The sequence below is a fragment of the Erinaceus europaeus genome, chromosome 2 (genome assembly GCF_950295315.1).
Source record: "Erinaceus europaeus chromosome 2, mEriEur2.1, whole genome shotgun sequence".
NCBI classification, from domain to species: Eukaryota; Metazoa; Chordata; class Mammalia; order Eulipotyphla; family Erinaceidae; genus Erinaceus; species Erinaceus europaeus.
In genome coordinates this window covers 121775074-121801829 of record NC_080163.1, presented here as the reverse complement: position 1 = coordinate 121801829, position 26756 = coordinate 121775074, and the positions used below count along the sequence as shown (strand labels likewise).

Genomic DNA, 26756 nt, shown 5'->3' with positions numbered 1-26756 from the left:
TCTGAAACAATATTGATTGGTCTTCTTTAGATGAGTGTATGTGTGTTTTCCTATATATTTTTAAATGTTTTATTTATTTATACCCTTTGTTGCCTTTGTTTTATTATTGTAGTTATTGTCATTGTTGGATAGGACGGGGGGGGGAGAGAAAGACACTTCAGACCTGCTTCACCACTTGTGCATGTGGGGAGCTGAGGGCTCAAACCGGGATCCTTATGCCAGTCCTTGTGCTTAGTGCCACCTGTGCTTAACCCACTGCGCTACCACCCGACTTGTGTGTGTGTGTGTTTTAATGGCAGTACTAGGGTTTATTAAACTGATTTAGTACAGACACTAGGGCTTTCCCATGGTGCTCTTGTATAAAGCCCAGATATTCTGCCAACTCTTCTTGAGCTTTGACACCAGGAAATTAACAGCTAAGTGGATTCTGTACACAAGCTCATCATCTATCATTTTCATGTGCCCAACTGCCCCTGTCATAGACACAGCACCTTCTTTATTTGGAACTTGACTGTAGACTTTGCTTCATCAACTTTGGCCACCATATTTTCATTGTGGGTCAGCAAGGATGGAAACTCACCAGCCTTATTCATTCAGACCTGGGCCCAGGATTCTGAGGATCTGCTTGATCAGAGACTCTGGGAACCAAAAAGGCAACATAGATTCTTGACCAATTTCTTATTATTGTTGAGTTTCTTCAGTGCTTTGATGTCCATGTGAGGAATGTCCACGGCCTTGGCCTCTTTGCAGTGCTACTGGACTCTCAGGATACACAGGGAGAACTTGGGGAGGGGTGTGGACTTAAGCCTCATGGTGCCCAAGAAGTGCTTGATCTTCTGGGGGTCATAGTTCTTCCAGCTAATCTTTAGCTCCACCATCACCAAGAACTTCCACTTCCAGTACTTGCACTGGTTCCTTTGCAGGATTTCCCACACCAGCTCATACAGGATGTCCCAAGACACTGTTGCTCATGGTGCTTAGCCCTGCTGTTACCAGAAAGGAGCAAGCCCTATATTTTTTCTACTTACCATTTGAATTTTTTTCACAAGGCAGTGCATGGGGAATAAAAGTGTGCCCTAACAGGAGGCTGGTTTCCTAGTCTTGTATCTTCTTCGGTACCCCTGATTTTTTTTTTTTTTTTTTTACCTCTGACTCCTTTATTTCCTCCCTCATATCTAATAGTATAGGTTTGGTTTTCCCATTTGTCCTTGTTTTATGAAGAAATGCTCCTTTTCATCTGTGTTTATTGCATATAGACAAATTAGTATGCCTTTGATCTTTTACTTGGCAAAACAATCTTAAACTTATGAAAAGATGCACTAAGACATCTTCAAACTTACATGCCTGTTGGCACTATGAAAAAATGCTTAAAGATTAATTGAATACTAGGCTTATCAGAGATGCTTGCTGTAAAAAAACTGAAAATAGAAAAGTATTTAAGAAAGGTGCAGACCTTGAGAGCTTGTTTGGAGGTTCTAGCAGGGAAGCGCAGCTACTCGTATACCCTCGACCGAAGACCGGTCCATCTCTATTCGGGGAAGGCCGTCCTCTTCGACCGAGCGCGCAGCTTCGGGAGGGACGCACATGGAGCGGTGAGGGAGGAAGGGGACACCTGCCTAGCCAGCCAGATCAGCCGAATCAACCCTGGCGATCAATGGGGTGACAGATGTCGCAGCCAGATCGCCCTCACATCCATTTGGAGTATTACACCAAAGTAAAAGACTCTGGGGTGGGTGGGTGGTTGGTTGGGGAGAATACAGGTCCATGAAAGATGATGAATGAAATAGTGGGGGTTGTATTGTTAAATGGGAATCTGGGGAATGTTATGCATTAAAAAAAAAAAAGAAGTAGAAACGCAAAGCAGAAATTGACTGAGTTTGGAGTATGGCACCAAAGTAAGAAAGCAGAAGTACACTAGAGTTTGCATCACCAGGTTCCAGGTGTCATCAGGATGCTGGCCAGACTTCCCTGGATTGAAGACCACACCAGTATGTCCTGGAGCTCAGCTTCCCCAGAGACCCACCCTACTAGGGAAAGAGAGAGACAGACTGGGAGTATGGACCGACCAGTCAACGCCCATGTTCAGCGGGGAAGCAATTACAGAAGCCAGACCTTCTACCTTCTGCAACCCACAATGACCCTGGGTCCATGCTCCCAGAGGGATAGAGAATGGGAAAGCTATCGGGGGGAGGGGGTGGGATATGGAGATTGGGCGGTGGGAATTGTGTGGAGTTGTACCCCTCCTACCCTATAGTTTTGTTAATTAATCCTTTCTTAAATAAAAAAAAATTAATAAAAAAAAGACTTAAAAAAATAATACAAAAAAAAAAAAAGAAAGGTGCAGAAAACAGACTCGAGGTATAGACCTGATGTGCGGGCCACTCTGCTGGGCTGGGAAGAGGGCTGTCCCATGAAGTGTCCCCTCCTCCCCTAGTTGTAGTCCTGAAATGAAATTCTTTGACTGCAGGAAATGGAAAGGATGGCTCTTCAGATCCATTTCTTCACATTCTATAGAAATAGAAGTTTACCATGATTAGTTTACTGTTATTTACCATTATGAGCACATGTCAAAAATATTCATTTTAATGTCTTAAAATATACTGACTAAAGCTGGATTTTTGTATAAACTAAAAAAAAAATGTCTAGGTTAGAACTGCCCAGGAGTGTATAATATATGGTTATAGAAAATTTTGATTTGCTTTCCACTTACAGTCTGTATTAATTGTTCTCACATGAACACAATAGTATCCTTTGCTATGGATGTAGGTAGTTAATTTAAAATTATATTGTATTCATTTAAATTCAGTCAGGGCCAATTAACTTGTGAATTTATTTGCTATTCTAATAACTGTCAAGAGGCTTTTTAGTGTTCTTTTGTGTTTCTTCTACTTTAGACAGTTCTCTTCATGAAGGAAAGCAGTGTCTCTCTTGAGGTTTTCATCTTATTAAAATACGTTCTCTATTTCTGAAAGTATCAATCTTTTTCCTTTCGATAGGACATGTTGAAGCTTTGGAGGAAAAGAAAAGATTCTGAAAATAAAGTTTAATTCTAGAGTTTTTGCCCTATGTTGTAAAATTCTTCTTTTAATATGTAAAGTAATAAAGTCCTTCAGGTGACTGCCAAGGGCATGTATATTTATTTGGGATGTGAAGCAAGCTTTCTGGGTAGCAGAGAAGGAAAAGCATACTATAAAATAGTAAGCATTACAGTAGCAAACATTCAAAGAATGGTGTATAGTGTGTTTAACATTTAATTTTAACTTCTTTGATCGTTACAGCAACACTGTATTATGTTGCTATTATCACTGTCTGCAGATGAATCAAATGACCTAGAGAGGCTGTGACTTGAAGCTGTCAAATGACTGGTTACTGAGTGATCAAAGACTTGTAAATAGTCTTAGGATGGGAGTCGGGCGGTAGCGCAGCGGGTAAAGCGCACGTTGCGCAAAGCGCAAGGACCGGCCTAAGGATCCTGGTTGGAGCCCCCGGCTCCCCACCTGCAGGGGAGTCGCTTCACAGGCGGTGAAGCAGGTCTGCAGGTGTCTATCTTTCTCTCCCCCTCTCTGTCTTCCCCTCCTCTCTCCATTTCTCTCTGTCCTATCCAACAATGATGACAACAAGAATATCTACAACAATAAAACAACAAGGGCAACAAAAGGGAATAAATAAATAAATTAAAAAAAATAGTCTTAGGACTTGTAAACTTTTTTTTTCTTTAACTTTGTCAAACCACTTTTTTGAAAGAGACTGATGAAAATATGCTGTTTCACCTTTTAACTTTCTCATTAGTTTCACCGAGAGAGGTGGACAGTATGGAATGGACAAATGAATGAAAAAATAATTTAAATGTTTATTTCGGGGTAGATAGCATGATGGTTATGCAAAGAGACTCTAATGCCTGAGGCTTCAAAGCTTTAGGTTAATTTCCCCCACCCCCAACACCATAAGCGAGAGTAGAGCAGTGCTCTGGTGAAAAAAAATGTTTTAGAGACAGGGCCAGAGAGATAGTTTATCACTTAGGATGTATTCCTTGCCCTCAATGTAGTGAAGGTTAAAAGCCAGAGGAGGCTCCAGTGTTGCGGTTTCCCTGCCTCTTTTTATAAGTGAATGAAAAGAGTATTTAAAGATAATAATCTATGCTGCTAAGTGTTATTGATAATTAAATTGCACAGGCAAAATTGAGTAGTGTGCTGCTTTGATTTTCTGTCTTCTATGTAAAAATAAGTAAATACATAAATAATATTAATTAAATTTTGTGGTGTTTTGATAAAAATCCTTATCGGTTTTATTTTATGTATTTTATTTTTTATTTATAAAAATGAAACATTAACTAAACCATAGGTTAAGAGGGGTACAACTTCACACAATTCCCACCACCAGAACTCTGTATCCCATCCCCTCCCCTGATAGCTTTCTTCTTCTTTTTTTAATATTTATTTATTTATTTACTCCGTTTTGTTGCCTTTGTTTTATGGTTGTAGTCATTGTTGGATAGGACAGAGAGAAATGGAGAGAGGAGGGGAAGACAGGGGGAGAGAAAGATAGACACCTGCAGACCTGCTTCACCACTTGTGAAGCAACTCCCCTCCAGGTGGGGATCTGGGGGCTCAAACCAGGATCCTTAAGCTGGTCCTTGAGCTTTGTGCCATGTGTGCTTAACCCGCTGCACTACCACCCTACTCCCAGCTTTCTTATTCTTAGCCCTCTGGGAGTTATGGACCCAAGGTCATTGTGGGATGCAGAAGGTGGAAGGTCTGGCTTCTGTAATTGCTTCCCTGCTGAACATGGGTGTTGACAGGTTGATCCATACTCCCAGCCTGTCTCTTTCTTTCCCTAGTGGAGAAGGTCTCTGGGGAAACGGAGCTCTAGGACACATTGGTGGGATTGTGTGTCCAGGGAAGTCTGGTCAGCATCATACTAGCATCTGAAACCCGAGTAATGAGGCTGAAGGGATAAAATTCCATGTCTGACATCTCTGGACACAGTCTGAAGTGAAGCATGCTGAGGTGGTACTCATTGTGTTGATTTTATTTTTAACTACAACACCAGATTTTTTTTTGCTAGCTAAGTATAGGCTTTCAGACTGCATGAGTCTGCTGCTTTTGGTGGACTCTTTCTCTTCCTCCCTCTAGAATAGAAGGTGAAAGATGGGGAGATAGAGAAGGAGGAGACTACCCAAAGCACTGCTTCACCATTTGTGAAATTTGTGGTCAGGTTGGCTCCCAGGTCCTCAGACATGGTCAAGTATGAGCACTACGGGTGAAATATTTCCCAGTCCTGATTTCATTTTTTAAACACACATATGTATATTAAATATTTTTATTTATTTATTTTATATTTATTTGTTTTCCCTCTTGTTGCCCTTGTTTTTCATTGTTGTTGTAGTTATTGTTGTTGATGTCATTGTTGTTGGATAGGACAGAGAGAAATGGAGAGAGGAGGGAAAGACAGGGGGAGAGAAAGACGAACACCTGCAGACCTGCTTCACTGACTGTGAATTGACTCCTCTGCAGGTGGGGGTCCTGGGGCTCTAACTTGGATCATTATACTGGTCTTTTCGCTTTGTGCCACGTGCGCTTAGCCCACTGCGCTACCGCCTCACCCCCTTTCCTATGTATTTATTTTTGCCTCCAGGGTTATTGCTGGGGCTTGGCACTACAAATCCACTTCTCTTGAAGGCTATTTTTTTCCCTTTTGTTGCCCTTGTTTATCGTTGTTGTTATTGCTGTCGTTGGATAGAACAGAGAGAAATCCAGAGAGGAGGGGAAGACAGAAGGGGAGAGAAAGATAGTCACCTGCAGACCTGCTTCACCGCTTGTGAAACAAACCCCCTGCAGGTGGGGAGCCTGGGGCTGGAACCAGGATCTTTATACCAGTCCTTGTGCTTTGTGCCATGTGCGCTTAATCTACTGTGCTACCACCCAGCCCCCCTTATTTCATTTTTTAAAATGTAACTTTAAAAAAGGTGTGGGGGCGGGGAGGGCAGAGGTGCACTAAGAATCATATCATCACTCTGGTGCATGTGATACTGGGGACAGAACCTGGGACCTCATCTTTCAGGGTTTCCTTTTTTTTGTTTGTTTGTTTCTTTTTTTTTATTATTCTTTTTTTTAAAACATAATTTATTCATTTATTTATGAGAAATGAGAAAGATAGGAGAGAGAGAAAGAACCAGACATCACTCTGGTACATGTGCTGCTGGGTATTAAACTCAAGACCTCATGCTTGAGAGTCCGATGCTTTATTCACTGTGCCACCTCCCGGGCCACTATTTGCTTGTTTCTGTTTCACCAGAGCACAGCTCAGCTCTGGCTTATAATGGTGGTGATATTGAACCTGGGATTTTGGAGCCTCAGGCACGAGAGTCTCCTTGCATAACCATTATGCTATCTACTCCCCCTTCTCCCCTCAGGGTCTACTATTCCATTCACTGTGCCACCTTCACCTTCTGGGTTGCCTCTGGTTCCACCCACCCTGGCCCTTCCACAGAAAGGCACACAACTCCTTAGAGTAAAAAGAAAAAGTCCCCTTACTCTTTAAAAGTCCTCTCAGTTCAATGTGTGTATATATACTATCCCCCCCTCATTAGACATTGGGGTGTATGTACCATTGTATCTGACATGTGATGCTGGGGATCAAATTTGGAACCTCATGCTTTTAAGCTGAGCACTGTCCGTGGCACCACTTCCAAGTTCTGGTCCCATCATCCCTTCATTGTTTTGAGTTAATAAAAAAAAAATTTTTTTTTTAATTATTGAAGGTATTATTCAATAGTTAGCTTATAGTTAGTATAGTTTGCTTGTTTTTACCTAACTTTGTTGGGAAACGAAGCTTGTTCTTTGTAGGTTAAAAGTGAATCTGAGGGGCAGGGGTAGATAGCCTAATGGTTATGCAAAGAGACTCTCATACCTGAGACTTTGAAGTCCCAGGTTCAATTCCCCACACCACCATAAACCAGAGATGAACAGTGCTCTGGTTAAAAGAAAAAAAGTGACTCTGAGATACAGAAGACTAGAAAGTGCTGTGGGAATTTCTGCATTTAAAAAATGTCCAACTAACTTTCTTTCCTTTTGTTCTTTACCGGGGTCTCACTCCAGGGCTGCCCTTTTCAGATAGAGGAGAGATAACAACACTGAAGCTTCCTTCAGTGCCATAATACTGTGTGACCTCTAGGAGCTTGAACCTGGTTGCTCACATGGCAAACCAGGTGAGCTATCTTGCCATTCCACTTTTTTTTTTTTTTTTTAAAACTTTATTAGTTAATGGGGCTGGGGAGAGAATCAGAGCATCAATCTGGCACATGCAAGTCGGGGGTCAAACTTGGGACCGCATGCTTTCGAGTTCAGTGCTTTATCCACTGTGCTACTTTCTGGGCCACCCCACTATTTTGAGTGAAGGTGGCTTAGTAGAGCTTGTGCTTTGTAATTGTGAGGCCCTGGATTTGAGCACTGGTCCCACTAGCAAAATATAGGTATCTTTAATTTAATTTTCATTTTTATTGGCTACCAGGATTATCTGCAGGGGTCAACTCACTGAATGCATGATGAAGACTCCACTGCTTCTGATGGCTTTTCCCCTGTTTTGATGGGGTATTAGAGATAACACCCAGCTCCAATAGTTAAATCTATATATATATATTAAAAAAGGCAGGGGAGATAGCCTAAAGGTTATGCAAAGAGATTATCATGCTTGAGGCTCCAAAGTCCCAGATTCAATCTTCTGCACCACCATAAACCAGAGCTGAGCAGTGCTCTGGTAAAAAAAAAAAAAAATACACACACACACACACACACACACACACACACACACACACACACACACACACACACACACGTATATATAAAGTATTTGAAGACATTTGACTCCTTGCTTACAATTGCTGTGCTGTCCAGGCTTTGTATAGTAAATAGAGATCTGGTTTAAATTTGAGTTCTTGCTTATTAGTCACCTGTTAGAGATTACTAAGTGGAGGAGAAATCTTTTTGTTGTTGCTGGATTTGTGCCACACCTAGCCAACTTTTCCAGGTAGAAATAGAACTAAGGATTTGCTCTGGAGATGGCATACTGGACAGAACTTTAGGTTTTCAAGCATGGGGTTCTGAGTTAAGTACTCAGCATTGCTTATGCTACAGATCACTATGCTATCTGGGTCACTCTGGGTCTGTCTCTGCTCATCCTCATAAATAAATAACTAAACCTTTAAAGGAAGGAAGGAGGGAGCTGGGTGGTGGCACAGCCAGTTAAGCGCACGTGGCACAGCCATTAAGCGCACATGGCACAATGTGCATGGGCTAGCATCAGGATCCTGGTTTGAACTCCTGATTTCCCACCTGCAGGTCTGCAGGTGTCTACATTTATTTATTTATTTATTTATTTATTTATTTGCCTCCAGGGTTATCACTAGGGCTCGGTGCCTGCACTGTAAGTCCACTGCTCCTGGAGGATCATTTTTCCCCTTTTGTTGCCCTTGTTTATCATTTGTTGTTGTAGCTGTTGTTGGACAGGACAGAGAGAAATCGAGAGAGTAAGGGAAGACAGGGGAAGAGAAAGACAGACACCAGCAGACCTGCTTCACTGCCTATAAAGCGACTCCCCTGTAGGTGGGGAGCTGGGGGCTCCATGTGTGCTTAACCCAATGCACCACCACCTGATCCCCAGGTGTCTTATCTTTCTCTCCGCGTCTTCCCCTCCTCTCTCGATTTCTTTCTGACCTATCTAACAACAACAGCAATAACAACAATGATGATAAACAATGGCAACAAAAGGGTAAAGATTATATATATGGGGAAGGCAGGAAGGAGACAGTAGGAATGAGACAGACAGATACACACCATACCACCACAGCTTTCTTTCAGTGTAGTGGGGGCAGGGTTCAAAACTGGGTTGCTTGTATGACAGATGCAGGGGAGATAGTATAAGGGTATTCTTTGGCTTTTCCCTGTAAGCCAAAGCTGGGCAGTGTTTTGCTGGCTCATAAATCTTTATTTAGTTGGAGAGATTGGTAGGTCACCAGCGAGTGAATAGTGGAGAATTGGTAATTAACTAGTGGTTTTCCCTATTTTCACCAAAAACAAGCTTCTTCTCTTTCCATGTTGTATTCCTAAGGGAACTATAATCCAGAGACAGCCATATACCACCACTTTGACTAATAAAACACAAACTCAGGTCTTCCAAGGGTAGCATTCTGTTTAATATTTTGACCTTTCAGTCAGGTTGTTTGGAGTTCTCTACATATTCTGAATGGTAATTCCTTGTCAGGTATATGATTTGTAAATATTTACTCTTATAGGGGGCAAGGTGGTGGTGTACTGGATTAAGTGCACTTGTTACCATGCACAAGGAGTGTTTGAGCCATTGCTCCCAACCTATGGCAGGGGGATAGGCAGGGGAGACATTTCACAAGTGGTTAAGTAGTTCTGTAGGTATCTCTTTCCTCTCTCTTTTGTAAATTTATTATTATTATTATTATTGCCTCCAGGGTTATTGCTGGGGCTCAGTGCCTGCACCACGAATCCACTGCTCCTGGAGTCTGTTTTTTTCCCCTTTTGTTGCCCTTGTTTTATCGTTGTTGTGGTTATTACTATTTTTGTTATTGATGTCATTGTTGTTGGATAGGACAGAGAGAAATGGAGAGAGGAGGGAAAGACAGAGGGGGAGAGAAAGACACCTGCAGACCTGCTTCACTGTTGGTGAAGAAACTCCCCTGCAGGTGGGGAAATGGGTGCTCAAACCAGGATTCTTGGGCCGGTCCTTGTGCTTCACACTATGTGCGCTTAATCTGCTGCACTACCGCCCAACTCCCCTATTATTATTATTTTTATCTTTATTGCATAGAGATAGCCAGAAATTGAGATAAGGAGGGAGAGAGAGACACCTGAAGGGGTGGGGGCACATAGCATAATCAGCATTCTGTTTAATTTGTAGACTATTAGACGCTTATCTAAAATCACATATAAAGGACCTTATTTCTGCTGTGATCCCTCAAAGACTTGTGCATTGCAAATGCAGAATTTTGGAGAGTTTTGTGCTTTCATGATCTCACCAAAGTAGTGGGGAAAACAGGTTAATTGTGACTCCTGGGTGGTCATTCCTAAAAGGGAGATAGATGGGGAGAATGGAGGGGTGAGGGGGGGTGAGGTAGAAGGAGAAAATACACCAGGGCACTGCTCAGCTCTGGTGCAGTGTGGTGCCAGGCAGTTTGAACCTGAGACCTTTGGGACCACAGGCATGTACATTGTTGCTAGAACAGACAGAGTTATCTCTGACTTTTAACTCATGGATTGGTGAGATAGCTTGCTTGGATAGTTTGTTGCTTTGCAGTGACTGGAAGCTTGGATAGTTTGTTGCTTTGCAATGAACTGGAAGCTTTAGTGATGTGGTTTCTTTCACTCTCTCAGCCTGTTTCTTTGTTTCTATTTAAAAAAATAACTTTAGTTCATTCATTGATTTCTTCTACTTAGTGAGTGACTACTGTGTACAAGGCACTGAGGGTGGAGTGATGGGCAGAATCAGACTTTGTTCAACACTTACCAGGTTGCTCAAGGGTGGGGGAGGAGAGCAGTTAATCATATTATCACAGTAATTCACTTCTGTACAAACTCTGAGACGAATCCTGAAGGAACAGAGCACAGCCCTCTTAGCATGGCACTGGGAATAACCTGAGACAATGGGAACAGTCTATGTAGTGACCTGGGGGGGGGGTTTAAAGCAGTTAATAGAACTCAGAATAGTCTGAGTCTTGAGCTTAGTGCTGGAGGGAAGAGTTAAAGAGAGTGCATTCATCCTGGCATACTTTCTTAGATGTTACCCACTCTTTTTTGTTTTTATTTATTTATTTAAAAGATTTTAGAGAAGAGAACCAGACATCACTGTGGTACATGTACTAGACCCCTAGATATTAATGTCTTTACTCTGAGAAAACTGGTTGTGGATTGATGTGTGGTACATTACTTGACCTTGAATCTTTGCACTTTGAACCCTGACCACTCCACACAGAGCAGGTTATTATTATTATTATTATTATTATTATAATAAGAGGGGTACAATTCCCACCACCAGAGTTCCATATCCTATTCCCCGCCATTGGAAACTTCTTTGTTCTTTATCCCTCTGGGAGTATGGACCAAAATTCTTTTTTAAATTAATGAGAGGGGTGGGAGGGAGGGAGGGAGGAGGAGAATAGAGAGAGAGAGACACAGAGAGAGAGATATTGAGAATGAACCAGACATCACTGTGGTACATGTGCTGCCGGGGATAGAATTCAGGACCTCATGCTTGAGATCCAGCGCTTTATCCACTGCACCACCTCTGGGATCACTGGACCAAAATTCTTTATGGGTTGTAGAAGGTAGAAAGTCTGGTTTCTGTAATTGCTTTTCTGCTGGACATGGATATTGGCAGGTTGATCCATACCCCCAATCTGTTTCTGTCTTTCACTAGTGGGGCAGGGCTCCAGTAGGTGAAACTTTAGGACACATTGGTGAGGCAGAACAAGCTCTTAACAGTGACCAAAGGAAAACCAGGTAGGAACTTTATGGAATTGACTAGGAAGGGTGGAGAGAAGTGGCATGAGCGGGTATCTCTTTGTCTCTCTCCCTCTCTTATTATCTTCCCCTTCTCATTATCTCTGCCTCTATTAAAAGGGAGGGAGGGAGGAGATACTGACCATCAAAGTCTCTAAACCTGCAGCATGTTTGGAAACCCAGGATATGCTTGTGACTGAATTGATGGGTAGGGTGCTGTGGTGCTGGTGCAGAGGAGCCGTGAGGGTGTTGGTTAGTCCACATCAAGACTGCTTTGGTTTTAGAGTGGACAACTGTATAGGGGCTGGTTGCTTTTCTTTGTAGGTTCTTAAACTCTTCATTCTTTGGTCTCTCTTCCAGATGTGGGAATTTATTCAGCACATTAAAGCATATTAAACCCAAAAATCATGAGAGGGAAAATTAAGGCCATTCATTGGGGACATCTAATGTAGATGGATGCAAGTCAGATAGCCTTTGAATGTTCTTAGTGAAAACTGGATAGAATTGTTAAGAAAGAATGTTCAGGGACATTATTCTCATATTTCTCTCTCTCTCTCTCTCTCCTCTCTCTCTCTCTCTCTCTCTCTCTCTCTCTCTCTCACACACACACACACACACACACACACACACACACACACACACACACTCTATTTCACAGCTCAACTCTAGCTTATGGTAGTGCAAGGAATTGAACTTTGAAGCCTCAAGCATGAGAGTTTCTTTGCATAATCATTTGGCTATCCTCCCAACCAAAAAGTCATTCTCTCTCAGGAGGTGATCTTATTTATTTATTTATTTATTTATTTATTGTTTAGACCAGAGCACTGCTCAGCTCTGGCTTATGGTGGTACAGAGGATTGAACCTAGGACTCTGGAGTCTCAGGCATGAGAGTCTCTTTGCATAACCATTATGCTATCTACCCCCACCCTGGTTGTATTTATTTTTGAAAGACTTGTTTGTTTTAACATTAGAGAAATCAATCTAGGAGGTGGCAAAGTGGATCAAGTGCGGAACTCTAAAAACTTGAGGTTTTGAGTTCTGATAGTATATCATGTGCCTGAATAATGCTTTAAATTTTTTTTTTTTTTCTGTAGAGTCCAAAGCTTTATCATTGTGCCACCTCCTAGACCACAGCACTGGACTCTTTTATTTTTTATTTTGCTCCCCCCCCCCCCCCAGGGTTATTGCTGGGGCTCGGTGCCTGCACTACGAACCCACTGCTCCTGGACGCTATTTTCCCCCCTTTGTTGCCCTTATTTATTGTCATTGTTATTATTGTTGTTGCTGCAGTTGCTGCTGTCGTTGTTGGATAGGACAGAGAGAAATTGAGAGGAGGGGAAGACAGGGAGAGAAAGACACCTACAGACCTGCTTTTTTTTTTTTTTTTTTCCAAGAGAGATAGGAAGAGAGAGAAAAAGAACTAGATATCACTCTGGTACATGTGCTGCCAAAGATTAAACTCGGGACCTCATGGTTGAGACTCCAGTGCTTTATCCACTGCGCCACCTCCCGGACCACAACTTTATTTTTAATTTATTTAACCAGAGCACTGGTCAGCTCTGGTGTTCAGTGGTGCTGGGGATTAAACCTGGGACCTCAGAGCCTTAGGCATGAAAGTCATTTGCATAACTTATTACACACTTTATTATTCTTTTTCAAAATTAGTATAGCTATTTGGGGTCTTTAGTAATTCATTACAAATACTAGGTGTATGTGTACACATATGTTTACCTTGTACCTTGCACATGTGTGATTTCACTGCTATGGGCTGCTTTTCTTCATTCAGGTAGATGCCATAGCACCTCCCATGTTGTGCCAAGCCTTGAACCTGGATCACATACACAGCAATGCAGATACCTTACCCTCGGTTTCTATAAATAATGCTACTGGAATTGCTCTGGCTTATGGTGGTATAGGGTTCAGCTTCTCCGCTGAACATGGGCATTGACAGGTTGATCCATACTCCCAGCCTGCCCCTCTTTTTGGGCCCCAGATCACATCAGATTGATGGGGTTTACAGTCAACAATATGTATAAACCTTTCCCGTATTTGGGAGCTACTCTCTTCCCTGATCCAGCTTTCTGGTCCTTTTTCCAGCTGTGACATCATCTCCCTAGACAATAAATTGGATCCACCTGCATATCAGACTTCGGGCTCGGGGGGAAAAAGGTCTTTTTGTATAACCTCTCCCCAACCCAGTTGTGTGGACATTTTAACAGTAATCATGTGATCCATGGCTATGGTGTTTTTCCATTTATTTGTGAATTAGATTTTTTTCAGCACTTATCTAGTTCCTGTGTACTGGAAATGCACAAGGGTTCTTAAGTTGCAAACTTTATTTTGAAAAATGATGTAAGTACACATATAAAACTCAAAACTATGAAATAATAGCTGTCATGATAACTGCAGTGCTCATTTGTGAAGTAGACTTAGTGGATGGTGTGGGGCAGCTCAGACTCCACAACACTGCATAATAGCTGGAATTATCTCCTCTCTTAGAGTTCACTTTCAAATTCATCCTGCACTCTGTTTGTGATTACAGGATGGGGGCTTGGCAGTGGCACACCCAGTGGGGCACATTTGGTTCAATCCCTGGGTCCCTATCTTTGGGGGAGAGTCTCCTCGTGGTGGAGCAGTGTGCTGCAGGGGGTCTCTTTCTCTCCACCTCTCTGGTTCTGTTATTCTCTATCTTTATTAAAAAAGCTTTGAGGATGTATGCATGCTACTAAGCCACACTGCCATCAGGAATGCTTGCTGCCACCTCTGTTGCTGGTCCTGCAAATTTTTCAGACCAGTACTATAATAATTCCTTTTTGGTTTTTAGAGCTGTTAGCTTTTTCTTTTAAAATTTTTAAAAAATATTTATTTTCCCTTTTGTTGCCTTTGTTTAACATTGTTGTGGTTGTTGATCTAGGACAGGAGAGGACAGAGAGAGAGGGAGAGAGACAGACACCTGCAGACCTGCTTCACTCTATGTGAAGCGACTCCCATTGCAGGTGGGGATCCTTACGCCTGCTGGTCCTTGTGCTTTGCGCCACATGCGCTTAACCTGCTGCGCCACCGCCCAACTCCCGAGCTGTTAGCTTTTTTCTGTTTGTATGGAGAAGTCTGCTGCTAATCTTATGGGTTTTCCTTTGTAGGTGACTCTTTGTTTTTCTCTTGCAGCCTTGAGGATCCTTTCTTTATCCTTATTCCTTTCCAATCTAAGTATGACATGTCTTGGTGTCTTTAGGTCTGGGTTAATTCTGTTTGGGACCCTCTGGGCTTCTTGAATCTTTATGTCTTTGGTGTTGTCTAGACTAGAGAAATTTTCAGCTATTATGGCCTGGAGAACGCTTTCTTCCTCCCCTTCTCTTTCTTCCTCTGGTAAGCCAATAATGCGTATATTGTTTCTTTTGAAGTCATCCCATAGGACTCTGTTGTTGTTTTCAGCATCTCTTAATCTCTTTTTGAGATCTCTTACTTCTTTTTTTGTTGTCTCTAATTCATCCTCAATTTTGCTAATTCTGTCTTCAGCCTCATTGATTCTATTCTCTCTGCCCTCTACTGCTTTCTGGAGTTCATCTATTTTGTTGCCCTGCTGTGATACTGTTTTAGCTTGTTCAGCTAGTTGCCTTCTTAGCTCAGAGATTTCAGCTTTCAGCTCTCTAATAACCATGAGATAATTAGAATTTTCTTCCATATTCTCATTTGTTGTTCCTGCATTTCTGATTACAATTTTTTCAAATTCTTTACTCACTCCTGTTATTATTTCCTTAGCTAATGTTTGGATGTTGAACTCGTTGTTTTGTGCTTCACCCTCTGGAGGACTTTTAGCTGGACTCTTGTCCTGGTTCGAGTCTCCAATATTTTTTCTTGTTGTTTTAACCATTTTAAATAAGTTAACAGTTTTTTCAATCCCTGAGTTGGAGTTCAGTGGTGTAAAAGCCTTTTTTTTTTCCCCTGTAGGCTATGGGAGCCTGAGGGCTTTTAAACTATCAATAGGCTTCTTAGCTTAATCACTGACTCCTGACCAAGAGATAAAGCAGGGTGTGGCAGAGATAATCCAGTGGTTATGCAAAGAGACTTTCACAGCCCCTCAGCTATGCCACCGAGGTATAGGTCTTCTGAGTTTCCCGGTTAGATCTCTGTACCCTGGTGTCCCTCCCTGTTGCTGCTCCAGATTCTGAGGGTAGTAGCAATGGAGACTCAGAGTTGCACTTGGTGAGTCTCTGGGGAGTCCTTTCCTCCCTTCAGCTGTCCCCTTGTTGGTGGAGCAGACTGAAGGTGGTGTCTCCACTGACAAACTGTCGAACTATTAGCAGTCACTTAATCTCTCCTTAGGTCCCTCTCTCCTCTCTGTCACCAGCCACGCGTGTTTGTACTCACGGGTGATTTACTGGGTTTCTGTGGTCATTCTAGTCCTGTCTTGTTTCGGTCCGGGTGGTCTCCTTTGGTATTCCTAGTTGATCCGGGAGAGGAGAGGAGAGGAGAGAAAGCGATCTGCTGCTCGTAGCTCCGCCTCCGGAAGTCGAATCTTGGGGGGGTCTCTGTTTTGTAGATAGGTAGTAGGCATGTTTTAGTTATATTCCAAAGGGCCTGTGGCTATGCTAGTGTTTTTTTTTTTTAACTGCCTTTGAAGTGACTCCCCTGCAGGTGGGGAGCCGGAGCCTCGAATGAGCTTAACCCTCTGAGCTACCGCTCGACTCCCCTAATTCACCATTTTTAATAGCTGAGTAGTATTCATTGTGTATATAGACCACAACTTACCTCTATTGTTGGACTCTTGGGTTGCTTCCAGGTTTTGACTATTACAAATTGTGCTGCTTTGAACATGGGTGGGTATACACAAATTTTTTTGGATGGGTGTGTTTGATATCCTTAGGATATATCCCCAGGAGAGGACCTGCAGGGTCATAGAGCAGGTCCACTTCTAACTTTCCTAGAGTTCTCCAGACTGCTCTTCACAGGGGTTGGACCACTTGACATTCCCACCAGCAGTGCAGGAAGGTTCCTTTGTCCCCACAGCCTCTCCAGCATTTGTTGCTGCCACCTTTTCTGATGTATGACATTCTCACAGGAAGATACCATTTCTTTTTTTTTTTTTTTGAATTATCTTTATTTGTGGTCCAGGAGGTGGCGCAGTGATAAAGCTTTGGACTCTCAAGCATGAGGTCGGTCCCAATCCCCGGCAGCACAGGTGCCAGAGTGATGTCTGGTTCTTTCTCTCTCCTATCTCATAAATTAATAAAATCTTTTTAAAAACTATCTTTATATTTATTGGATAGAGACAGCCAGAAATCAAGTGGGAAGGGGGAGATAGAGAGACACACCTATAGTTCTGCTTTACCACTTGCAAAGCTTCCCCCCTGCAGATAGGGACTGGGGACTCTAACTTGGGTCCTTGTGCATTTTAACAAGTGTGTTCAACCAGGTGTGCCACCACCCAGCCCCGAAGATACCATTTCTATATCTCCTGAAGTTTCCCTTGGTGACCTCTTGGAACCCATCTGCTCATTCACATCTAGTTCCAGCAGACAGGCTTCTGTTACTTTGTTTTTTATTAGTGTTTTCCTGCCTCCTTTTTTTTTTTTCTTTAAAAAAGATTTTTTTGGTAGGCCAAAGAGAAATTGAGAAGGGGGGGGATAGGAAGAGAGAAAGAAAGGCTTCACCACTTGTGAAGTGTCCCCGTTGTAGATGAGGAGTGAGCAGCTTGAACCTGTGTCCTTGTGCCCAGTACTATATGCAAATAACTAGGTGTGTCATTGCCCGCTCCTCCCTTTCCTTTTTTCCTTCTCCATCCTCATGCTTTTCTCTTTCTCCCATTTTAAGATTAGCACCATATAATTGTAACAAATATAAAATAAATGGAATCTTGAACTTCCACTGGGGTTATCCCAGATAAATGCTCTAAACGTATTCCTTATCGGTCTGGTTCCATGAGATAAAATTCATTATAGTCCATCATCCTATAATGAAGACTATCTCAGTTGCTGTGCAGCTTAGTTACTCTGTTAGAGCTAATCAAGTTACAATTTAACTGCCATTGTGCAATAACTTATGTATATGTAGAACTGAAATGTTGACAGTAAAAGATTTCTGTTAAAGGAGTCTTATCTTCTCTAATTTCTAGCTGTGCCCAAAATGGTCACTGGAAGGGAAATTTAACTCATGTTTTTTTTTTTAACTCATGATTTTTAAAAAAATTTATTCCCTTTTGTTGCCCTTTTAAAAATTATAGTTATTATTGTGGTAATCAGTGATGTTGTTGTTGGATAGGACAGAGAGAAATGGAGAGAGATGGGGAAGACAGAGGGGAAAGATAGACATCTGCAGACCTGCTTCACCGCCTGTGAAGTGACTCCCCTGCAGGTGGGGAGCCAGGGGCTCAAACCACCTGACTACCGCCTGACTCCCTAGCTCATGATCTTTTTTTTTTTAAGTTTTTTATTTATTTATTTATTCCCTTTTGTTGCCCTTGTTGTTTTATTGTTGTAGTTATTATTGATGTCATTGTTGTTGGATAGGACAGAGAGAAATGGAGAGAGGAGGGGAAGACAGAGAGGGGGAGAGAAAGACAGACACCTGCAGACCTGCTTCACTGCCTGTGAAGGGACCTGCCTGCAGGTGGGGAGCCGGGGGCTCGAACCGGGATCCTGACGCCGGTCCTTGAGCTTAGCGCTAGCTCATGATCTTAATGAATGTGCTTCAAAAGTATATAATCAACCCATTATAAAATTTTTTTTTAAAATAATTTATTTCTTTATTGGGGAAATAATGTTTTACATTCAACAGTAAATACAATAGTTTGTACATGCATAACATTCCCCAGATTCCCATTTAACAATACAACCCCCACTATGTCATTCATCATCTTTCATGGACCTGTATTCTCCCCATCCACCCACTCACCCCAGAGTCTTTTACTTTGGTGTAATACTCCAATTTCATTTCAGGTTCGACTTGTGTTTTCTTTTCTAATCTTGTTTTTCAACTTCGGCCTGAGAGTGAGATCATCCCATATTCATCCTTCTGTTTCTGACTTATTTCACTCAACATGATTTTTTCAAGGTCCATCCAAGATTGGCTGAAAACGGTGAAGTTACCATTTTTTACAGCTGAGTTGTATTCCATTGTGTATATATACCACAACTTGCTCAGCCACTCATCTGTTGTTGGACACCTAGGTTGCTTCCAGGTTTTGGCTATTACAAATTGTGCTGCCAAGAACATATGTGTACACAGATCTTTTTGGATGGATGTGTTGGGTTCCTTAGGATCTATCCCCAGGAGGGGCATTGCAGGATCATAGGGTAGGCCCATTTCTAGCCTTCTGAGAGTTCTCCAGACTGTTCTCCACAGAGGTTGGACCAATTGACATTCCCACCAGCAGTGCAGGAGGGTTCCTTTGACCCCACACCCTCTCCAGCATTTGCTGCTGTTACCTTTTCTGATGTATGACATTCTCACAGGAGTGAAGTGATATCTCATTGTTGTCTTTATTTGCATTTCTCTGACAATCAGAGACTTGGAGCATTTTTTCATGTGTTTCTCCACCTTTTGGATCTCTTCTGTGGTGAATATTCTGTCCAAGTCATCCCCCCATTTTTGGATGGGGTTATTTGTTGTCTTGTTGTTGAGTCTGGCAAGCTCTTTATATATGTTGGTTATTAAACTCTTATCTGATGTATGGCATGTAAAGATCTTCTCCCATTCTGTGAGGGGTCTCTTGGTTTCTATAGTGGTTTCTTTTGCTGTGAAGAAGCTTTTTAATCCATTATAAAATTTTATTTATTATTATTTTTTTTTGCAGATTTTTTTTTAAAACCAGAACACTGCTCAGCTCTGGCTTATGCTGGGACAGGGAATTGAACCTGGGACTTTGGAGCCTCAGGCATGAGAGTCTCTGTTATTTTCTATCATTATGTTATCTATCCCTGTCCTTATTATTACTTTTTATTATCTTTATTTCTTTATTGGATAGAGACAGCTAGAAATTAAGAGGGAAGGGGGTGATAGAGAAGGAGAGAGACAGTGAGAAACCCACAACACTGCTTTACCACTTGCAAAGCTTTTCCCCTGCAGGTGGGGACGAGGGGCTCGAACCCAGGACCTTGCACACTGTAATGTGTGCGCTCAACCAGGTGCACCACCATCTGGCCCCCCCATTATAAAATTCTACATTGAAAGTTGAGAGGGGATCTTGCTAGGACTTTAATAGAACGAAATAAATAATGAAACTAGGCACTAAATTTCAATACCTTATTTTTTTTTAATTTTTATTATCTTTATTAGATAGAGACAGCCAGAAATCTAGAGGATGGGGGAGAGAGAGACAGACACCTGCAGAACTGCCTCACCACCTCTAAACTTTCCCCTGCAGGTGGGGACCGGGAGCGTGAACCTTGGTCCTTGCACATTGTATGTGTGCACTCAACCAGGTGCACCACCACTGGCCCCTGAAATTCAATACTTTGTTGCTTTGATGTTTAAGTCCTAAGATTGTCCTCTTCTGGGCATTTTGTTTAAATTGAACCTTACATTAAGTGGCCTTACATTATATTAACCTTACGTTAATTTGGAATATGACTTATTTTACTCAGCATCATGTTTTTTGGTCTTTGTTAGACCTAGGTCATTCTTGGGGAGCTGGGAAGAACTTTGGAGGCTGTCCAGAATACCCTCACTTTACAAATAAAGTGAAATAAACATCACTGGGTTGTTTGTTTTGCTACCAGGGTTATTGCTGGCGCTTGGTACAACTGATACTTGTCCAGTGCCACAGAACCTGGAAAGTGTGATTAACACACACAACCAAGTGTTCATTGCTTGCTGCCTTTATTTATTACACCAGAGAACTGCTTAGCGCTGGTTTATGATGGTGCGGGGGATTGAACCTGAAACTTTGGAGCCTCGGGCATGAGAGTCTTTTTGCATAACCATTATGCTGTCCCCACCATCACCACTGATCTCTTTTCATGGATTCCTTTGAAGGAAGAGAGCTTTTTAGTGGTACCTACATGGGTTTCTAGAGTTGCAGTTTGACTGAAAGTGCAGCAAACTGTGCTCTGGCGTCCCCTAGTGTCGTACAGTGTGATAGTCCTCAGTTTCTCCCATTTCTTCAGAAAGCGTATTGCCATCATGCTATCTCCCCCACCCTATCCCTACCTTTCTTAAACTTTTTTTTTCATTTGAAGGTGTCTTCTCCTTTTGCTGCTTATTATGTCTGAGTGATCTGAATGTCAGCCTTCCTCATGTTTTTAAGCTCAGGGTGAAAGCATTCCAGGCTGGGGACAGCATAGTGGTTATGCAAACAACTTTTATGCCTGAGACTCAGAGCTCCCAGATTCAACCCCCCAGCACCACCATAAGCCAGAGCTGAGCAATGCTCTGCCCCACAAAGGGAAGAGAGAGACAGGGTAGGAGTATGAATCGACCACCCATGTTCAGCAGGGAAGCAATTTACAGAAGCCAAACCTTCCACCTTCTGTACCCATAATCACCCTGGGTCTATACTCCCAGAGGGTTAAAGAATAGGAAAGCTATTAGGGGAGGGGATGGGATACGGAATTCTCATGGTTGGAATTGTACTCCTCTTATCCTATGGTTTTTGTCAGTGTTTCCATTTTATCAATAAAAATTAAAACTTCAGGTCATTTCTAAATATTTTCGAGATTTTATTTTCAACATTACTGTCAGTGCACACTTTGCATTTTGGAATATATATATTTTATGAAGATAGTTTTGTTTTTAGTGTATATGCATATATGCATATATATTACTAGAGCACTGGTCATATGACTTATGCAGGAGATTGAACCTGGAACATCCAACCCTCAGGCAAGAAATTCTTTCATATACCATTTTGCTATCCCCTCAGTACATTGTTACTGGTTACTTTTGAGTTGTTTGTAAGATTTCCTTGCAAGTCACTAAATTGTCAGCTCCATTAGAATAGTGGACCTGGGAGTCCAGTGGTAGTGCAGTGGGTTAAGGGCAGTAGTGCAGCAGGTCTCACAAGGACAGGCGTAAGGATCCCGGTTCGAGTCCCCGGCTTCCCACCTGCAGGGGAGTTGCTTCACAGTAGTGAAGCAGGTCTGCAGATGTCTATCTTTCCTCTCTGTCTCCCCTCCTCTCTCCATTTCTCTCTGTCCTATCCAACAACAACAACAATAAAACAACAAGGGCAACAAAAGGGAATAAATAAATATTAAAAAGATTTAAAAAACACTTCTCTTTAAAAAAAAATAGAGGACCTACCAATCATGAAGATGAACTCTTAGCAGGCCCGCATAATTATTGAATGAATGAATGAATGAATGAATGAGTGAAGAATTTGTGAATGATTCTCTATTGTAGAAGTCTGATCACATTGCTTTTTGTCAGCTTAATTCTTGTCTATCAGGTGTTGCTCCATTGGAGGCTTTGGTGGTATAGTGGTGAGCATAGCTGCATTCCAAATGCTGCTCCATGTGTCATGTTCTAATATCTTTTTTCAAGGGATCATTCCTTGGGATCATTACATTTCCCCTTTTTTGGGTTTCCTTATGTCCCATCCTATGCTTTCCTTTAATATATCTAACAGATGACAATGGAAGTAATGTTTGGTGCATGAGTCAGCAAAAAAGGGAATGGACCAGCTAAACCAAAGTGTTTGTCCCCTTGTAGCAGTTTTGCTTTTAAGTTTGGCGTACAACATCACCTGTTTCAAGAAGGTTTTGCCAAATTCACAGCATTCTTTGACAATTGATAGAAAAGGATATAAGTATTGTTTTTTCTGTTTGTAATTAAGAAATATGTTTACAGGTTCATAATTTATTTTGAGAAAAGAGTTTGGGATTCTGGCCCAGATATTTCATAGAACTGTAGTGGCAGCACTTTCTGGAAATATATAATTTGTATATTTTATGTGACCAGTGGCTCTTTTTTTTTTTTTAAATTTTTTTCCAGTACATTTTTGGAGATTTTAGCCCCGATGAATTCAATCAGTTTTTTGTGACTCCTCGCTCTTCTGTTGAGGTAAGACAGTACTTTGTTTTACTGGATAAATGTGTAGGTATAATTAATAGTTATGTTTACTTTTTTATTAACTATGTTGTTTTAAGATAATTGCAATATGCAGGAAAGTTCAGAGACAAATAAGAGAAATGCGTGACCCCACCAACAAGATTTAACATATCTTTATAGATAGCAAAAAATTTGCAGATAACTCTCGAGGCCATCACTGCATACTCCCCCCCCCCGCCCCCAAGGGTGAACCACTGGCTTCTGGTAAGAACAAGGTTTGAACCTGATGCTCAGTCTACCTCAGAGTTCATGTGCAGAGCCACTATACCATCTCAGTACTCTCCACTGTATATACTTCTTTCATCTCATTCTCCGTTCTCCCCAAAAATAATTGCTGAAAATTTTAAGTATTCTTTCCTGACTGGCTCCCCCCCCCCCCCCCATTTGTGTTCCACAAATGATTTCATGTGTATTCAGTAAGCTAACATCTAATTTTTTCTATGCTTGTTCTTAACTTTTAATGACCAAATATTATATCATTGCATAATTGACTGTATCACAACTTTTTAAAAACCATTTTGTCCTATTGAGGGATATTTAGGTCTTTAGTTCTCCCAGTATTTACAAAAAAGCTGCACTGAACACTAAAAAAAATGTTTCCTGGTACTCTGGTTCTCTCCAGCATATATTCCTTTCCTTTTTAAGATTTTATTTATTAATGAGAAAGATAGGGGAGAGAGAGAGAATGAACGAGAACCAGCATATGGTACATGTGCTGCTGGTGATGGAACTCAGGATCTCATGCTTGAGAGTCCAATGCTTTCTCCACTGCGACACCTCCTGAACCACTCCAGGACATATTTCTAGCAATGGACTTGCTAGCTTCTGCAAGCATCTTTATTTGCAGAAGTGGCTTTAGTATTTTTAAGCATCTTTAGTTTTTTGGTTTTTTTTACCTTTAGTTTCTTTTTTTAAACATCTTTAGTTTTACTAGTGAATGCTAATCTGCTTTCTAAGTGGTTCAAACAGTCTACATTCCTGTCACAAATTGTTTGATGTTAAAATTTCTATTTTGTTAATTATCATTGTAGGCCTGCTTAAACTTTTGTTAGTCTGATGGGTAAATACATTGTTTTAGCTCACATTACAAACTACCAAGTGTTATTTCATTGCTTTTTGTCTGGACAGTATAGATTTCTGTTTCAATGATTCATGCCTCATGGTTGTGTGTGTAATACATTTACTGTTTTTCTCATGGTTTCCACAGACCACTTTTTAAATGTATCTGTAAGAAGTACTTCCCTTTCTTGAAGTAATAAAGATAAACATTTATTTATTTAGCATTCAGGGTTATCGCTGGGGCTTGGTGCTTGCACTGCTCCTGGAGGCTGTTTTCTCCCTTTTGTTACCTTTGTTGTTTATTGTTGTTATTGCTATTATTGTTGTTGGATAGGACAGAGAGAAATGGAGAGAGGATGGGAAGACAGAGAGGGGGAGAGAAAGACACCTGCAGACCTGCTTCACCGCTTCTGAAGCGACCCCCCTGCAGGTAGGGAGTTGGGGACTCAAACCAGGATCTTTACACTGGTCATTGTGCTTTGTGCCACGTGTGCAAGTTTTAAGCTTTTGAAAAATTTCCACTTCAGTACATAACAGCAGAAATTGAGATGCTGATTTTTGTGTATGTGTGAGAGAATCTATGTGCCCACATCTCCATCTCTACCCTCCAATAGTGAGCTATTCTGGAACCACTTAGAGAGCTGGATTGTCCTGATTTTGTGTCCTCTGTACTGCCGGACCTTTTGCTTTATAAACTCTGCTTAATACCACATACTTTAATGACCACAGCTTTGTATTTGGACTGGTAGGGCCCACACCCCTTTCTTGTATTTATCCACAAATATTTTGTCAATTTTCCACCCCTAATTTCTGACCTGCATGTCATGAAAGCTCTATGAAAAATCTTACTGAATTTTCTGTTGGAATTGCATTCAATAATAAGTTTTTCTTATCATGACTGTGGTCTGTCTCCAGTTAGGTCTTTCATGTTTATTATTTGATTGATGGTTTTATTTAGTTTAAACTAAAAAACTTATCTGGACATTTAAAAATTTATATATCAAATATAAAAATTGTTGAAATTGTATAGAATGAAGCAGAAGTGTTACCAAGTAAAATCACAATTAACTTTTAATAAAGCTAACTTGCCATTTCGATTCCTTAATTTTAAATCCCTTAATACACTTAGTTCATTTTCTTAACTAAAATTGTTTGATAGGATTAAAACATGTAAGAAAGATTTATTGTTCTTTTCTCTTTCACTTTAGGACAAAAGAAAAAAATCAAAGAAACTAAAGCTTATATCAGGTTTCATTAAAAAAAAAATGAACAAAATCAGTTCAGTACCATCTTCTTGTCTTGTGCTCATTGATGTTAACAATTATGATTTTAAGTAATCTAAGGATCCAAACCAGGAAAAAGTGAAAGTTAAGTTTTAAATAATTTGCCTTTGAATCACAATCAAACAGGGTGGTACTTACTAGTAACACCATAGCTAATTGTGCTTTGTGACTAAGGTTTTTGTTACATGTTAAAAAAAACCAAAAACATTATGAGAGAGAAACCAGACAATGCTCTGGCATTTGTGGTGCCAGAGCTCAAACCCAGGGCTCCCATGCATACAGATGTCCTGCCCTCTACATGCCGAACTACTTTCTAGGCTAGTACTATTAAGATGTTGTGTTTACACACCAGACCACTGCTCAACTCTGGTTTATGTGGTGTGTGGGGGATGAGCCTGGAACCTTGGAGCCTCAAGCCAGAGAGTCTCTTTGCATAACCATTATGCTGTCTCCTCTGCCTGACTGTCAAGGTTTTAAGAATCAATAAAAGCTCAGCTTCTGTGTTTCCTAGCTTTCTGCATGTGTGTATGTCTTTTTGTAAGTGACAGAATGAAAACTCAAGTTTTCCGGTGATAGGAGAGTGGAAAGTGCACCATTTCCCACACTAGGCTCTTCACCTTGCTATTTAAATTAACCTGCCCCAAGACCACTTGGGGCAGTTACTTTCATTCCATTTTCCCCACTTTGCCCTGACCCTTATTTATTCACCATGCGAAATGTTAACAGCATAATTTTCAGGACACACATTCTTCACACATACATGATTGCGGGTTCATGCATTGCTGAATTTGCATCTCTGAGTGAAATTATATGTTTAGAACAGTTCTTGCATTGTTATTCTGTAGTATGTTCCTTTGTACAGACTAAGGGACATTTTACTAATGGCAGAGGTTTGTTGGTTATCCCACCAGTTGTTTTTTACAAGGTTAGTAAATGGGAATTAGTGTTTATAACATACTAATAGGAAGTGGTAGTCTGCTGTGTGGTCTGTTTCCAAATTATTCCACAATTATTTACTTGATTTTTGTAAGTTAGAAAACAAACCTATCAATATTTCTAGTTCCTTAAACTTAACAGATTTCCAACACTAGGGGGACACCCTTGTATCTTTGATAGATAAAGAGCAAGACTTCTGTGTCAGCAGTTTGCTTAACCTACTGTATAGTCAGAGTTGAAGAGAGACCAGATGAGGGCTCCCTCAGACTTGCCTGTCTGTTGTGTGTATCCTCCTGTGGAAGTGTGGCAGCTTTTGGTATTGCAGTCTTGAGGGGCACAGAGAGTGGTTTTCCACTCAGGGTGTAGGGCTTGGGTAGCCTTTCTCTGCACCCCAGAACTAACACACGTACCTGCTTGTGTCCACTCCACCAAAACTTCCTGAGCACAGGGGTGTCCGTCCCTACAAGGTGAAAATGAGTGCGACTCTCCAATCCTGACAGCAAAACATTTAATTCCCTTGGCATCACCTGCCTTTTCTGAGCTGTCCTTTGTTATTAACTAAGCAGGAAAGTGTGCTGAGTTAGTTGAAGTGCTAAACTTTTATCTCTGCTATGAGTGAATTAACTAAGTTAATTGGAGAAAATAGTCAAGGTAGCCAATAGTAAGAGACTCTCTGGGTGTCTCTGAACACACTTGGTTTCTGTTTGCCACCCTGACACTGGGAGTGATTCTGTTATGCTACATACCGTGAGCAGTATGTCAAAGTTAAAGCAGGAACCAAGCTTTAACTTCCTTATGGACCTTCTCTGTTGTCTGCAATAGGCTTGGTGTCAGTCTGTGCTGATGATACTGACATTAGTGATTTATTTTATTCATTCACTGGATAGAAAGAGAGAAATTGAGAAGGAC

The 26756-nt window shown here is 41.3% G+C and overlaps 1 protein-coding gene and 1 pseudogene across 3 annotated transcripts in view; one reads left to right on the top strand and one right to left on the bottom strand.

Moving 5' to 3' along the window:
• The window catches only part of USP10 (ubiquitin specific peptidase 10), a 64915-nt gene that overhangs the window by 13585 nt on the left and 24574 nt on the right, over nt 1–26756 (top strand). The window contains exons 1-2 of one of the 3 annotated variants that reach the window (XM_060185083.1): nt 7074–7207; nt 22453–22521. The exons of 1 other annotated variant lie outside the window; for it this stretch is intronic. In XM_060185083.1, coding sequence (XP_060041066.1) covers nt 7196–7207; nt 22453–22521 — 81 coding nt within the window. In that variant the 5' untranslated portion in view covers nt 7074–7195. Of the gene's footprint in view, nt 1–7073; nt 7208–22452; nt 22522–26756 lie in introns of those variants that run through there. One more of the 3 variants, XM_007531620.2, reaches the window with a different exon arrangement.
• On the bottom strand, nt 303–5238 carry LOC103121127 (large ribosomal subunit protein uL1-like; annotated as a pseudogene).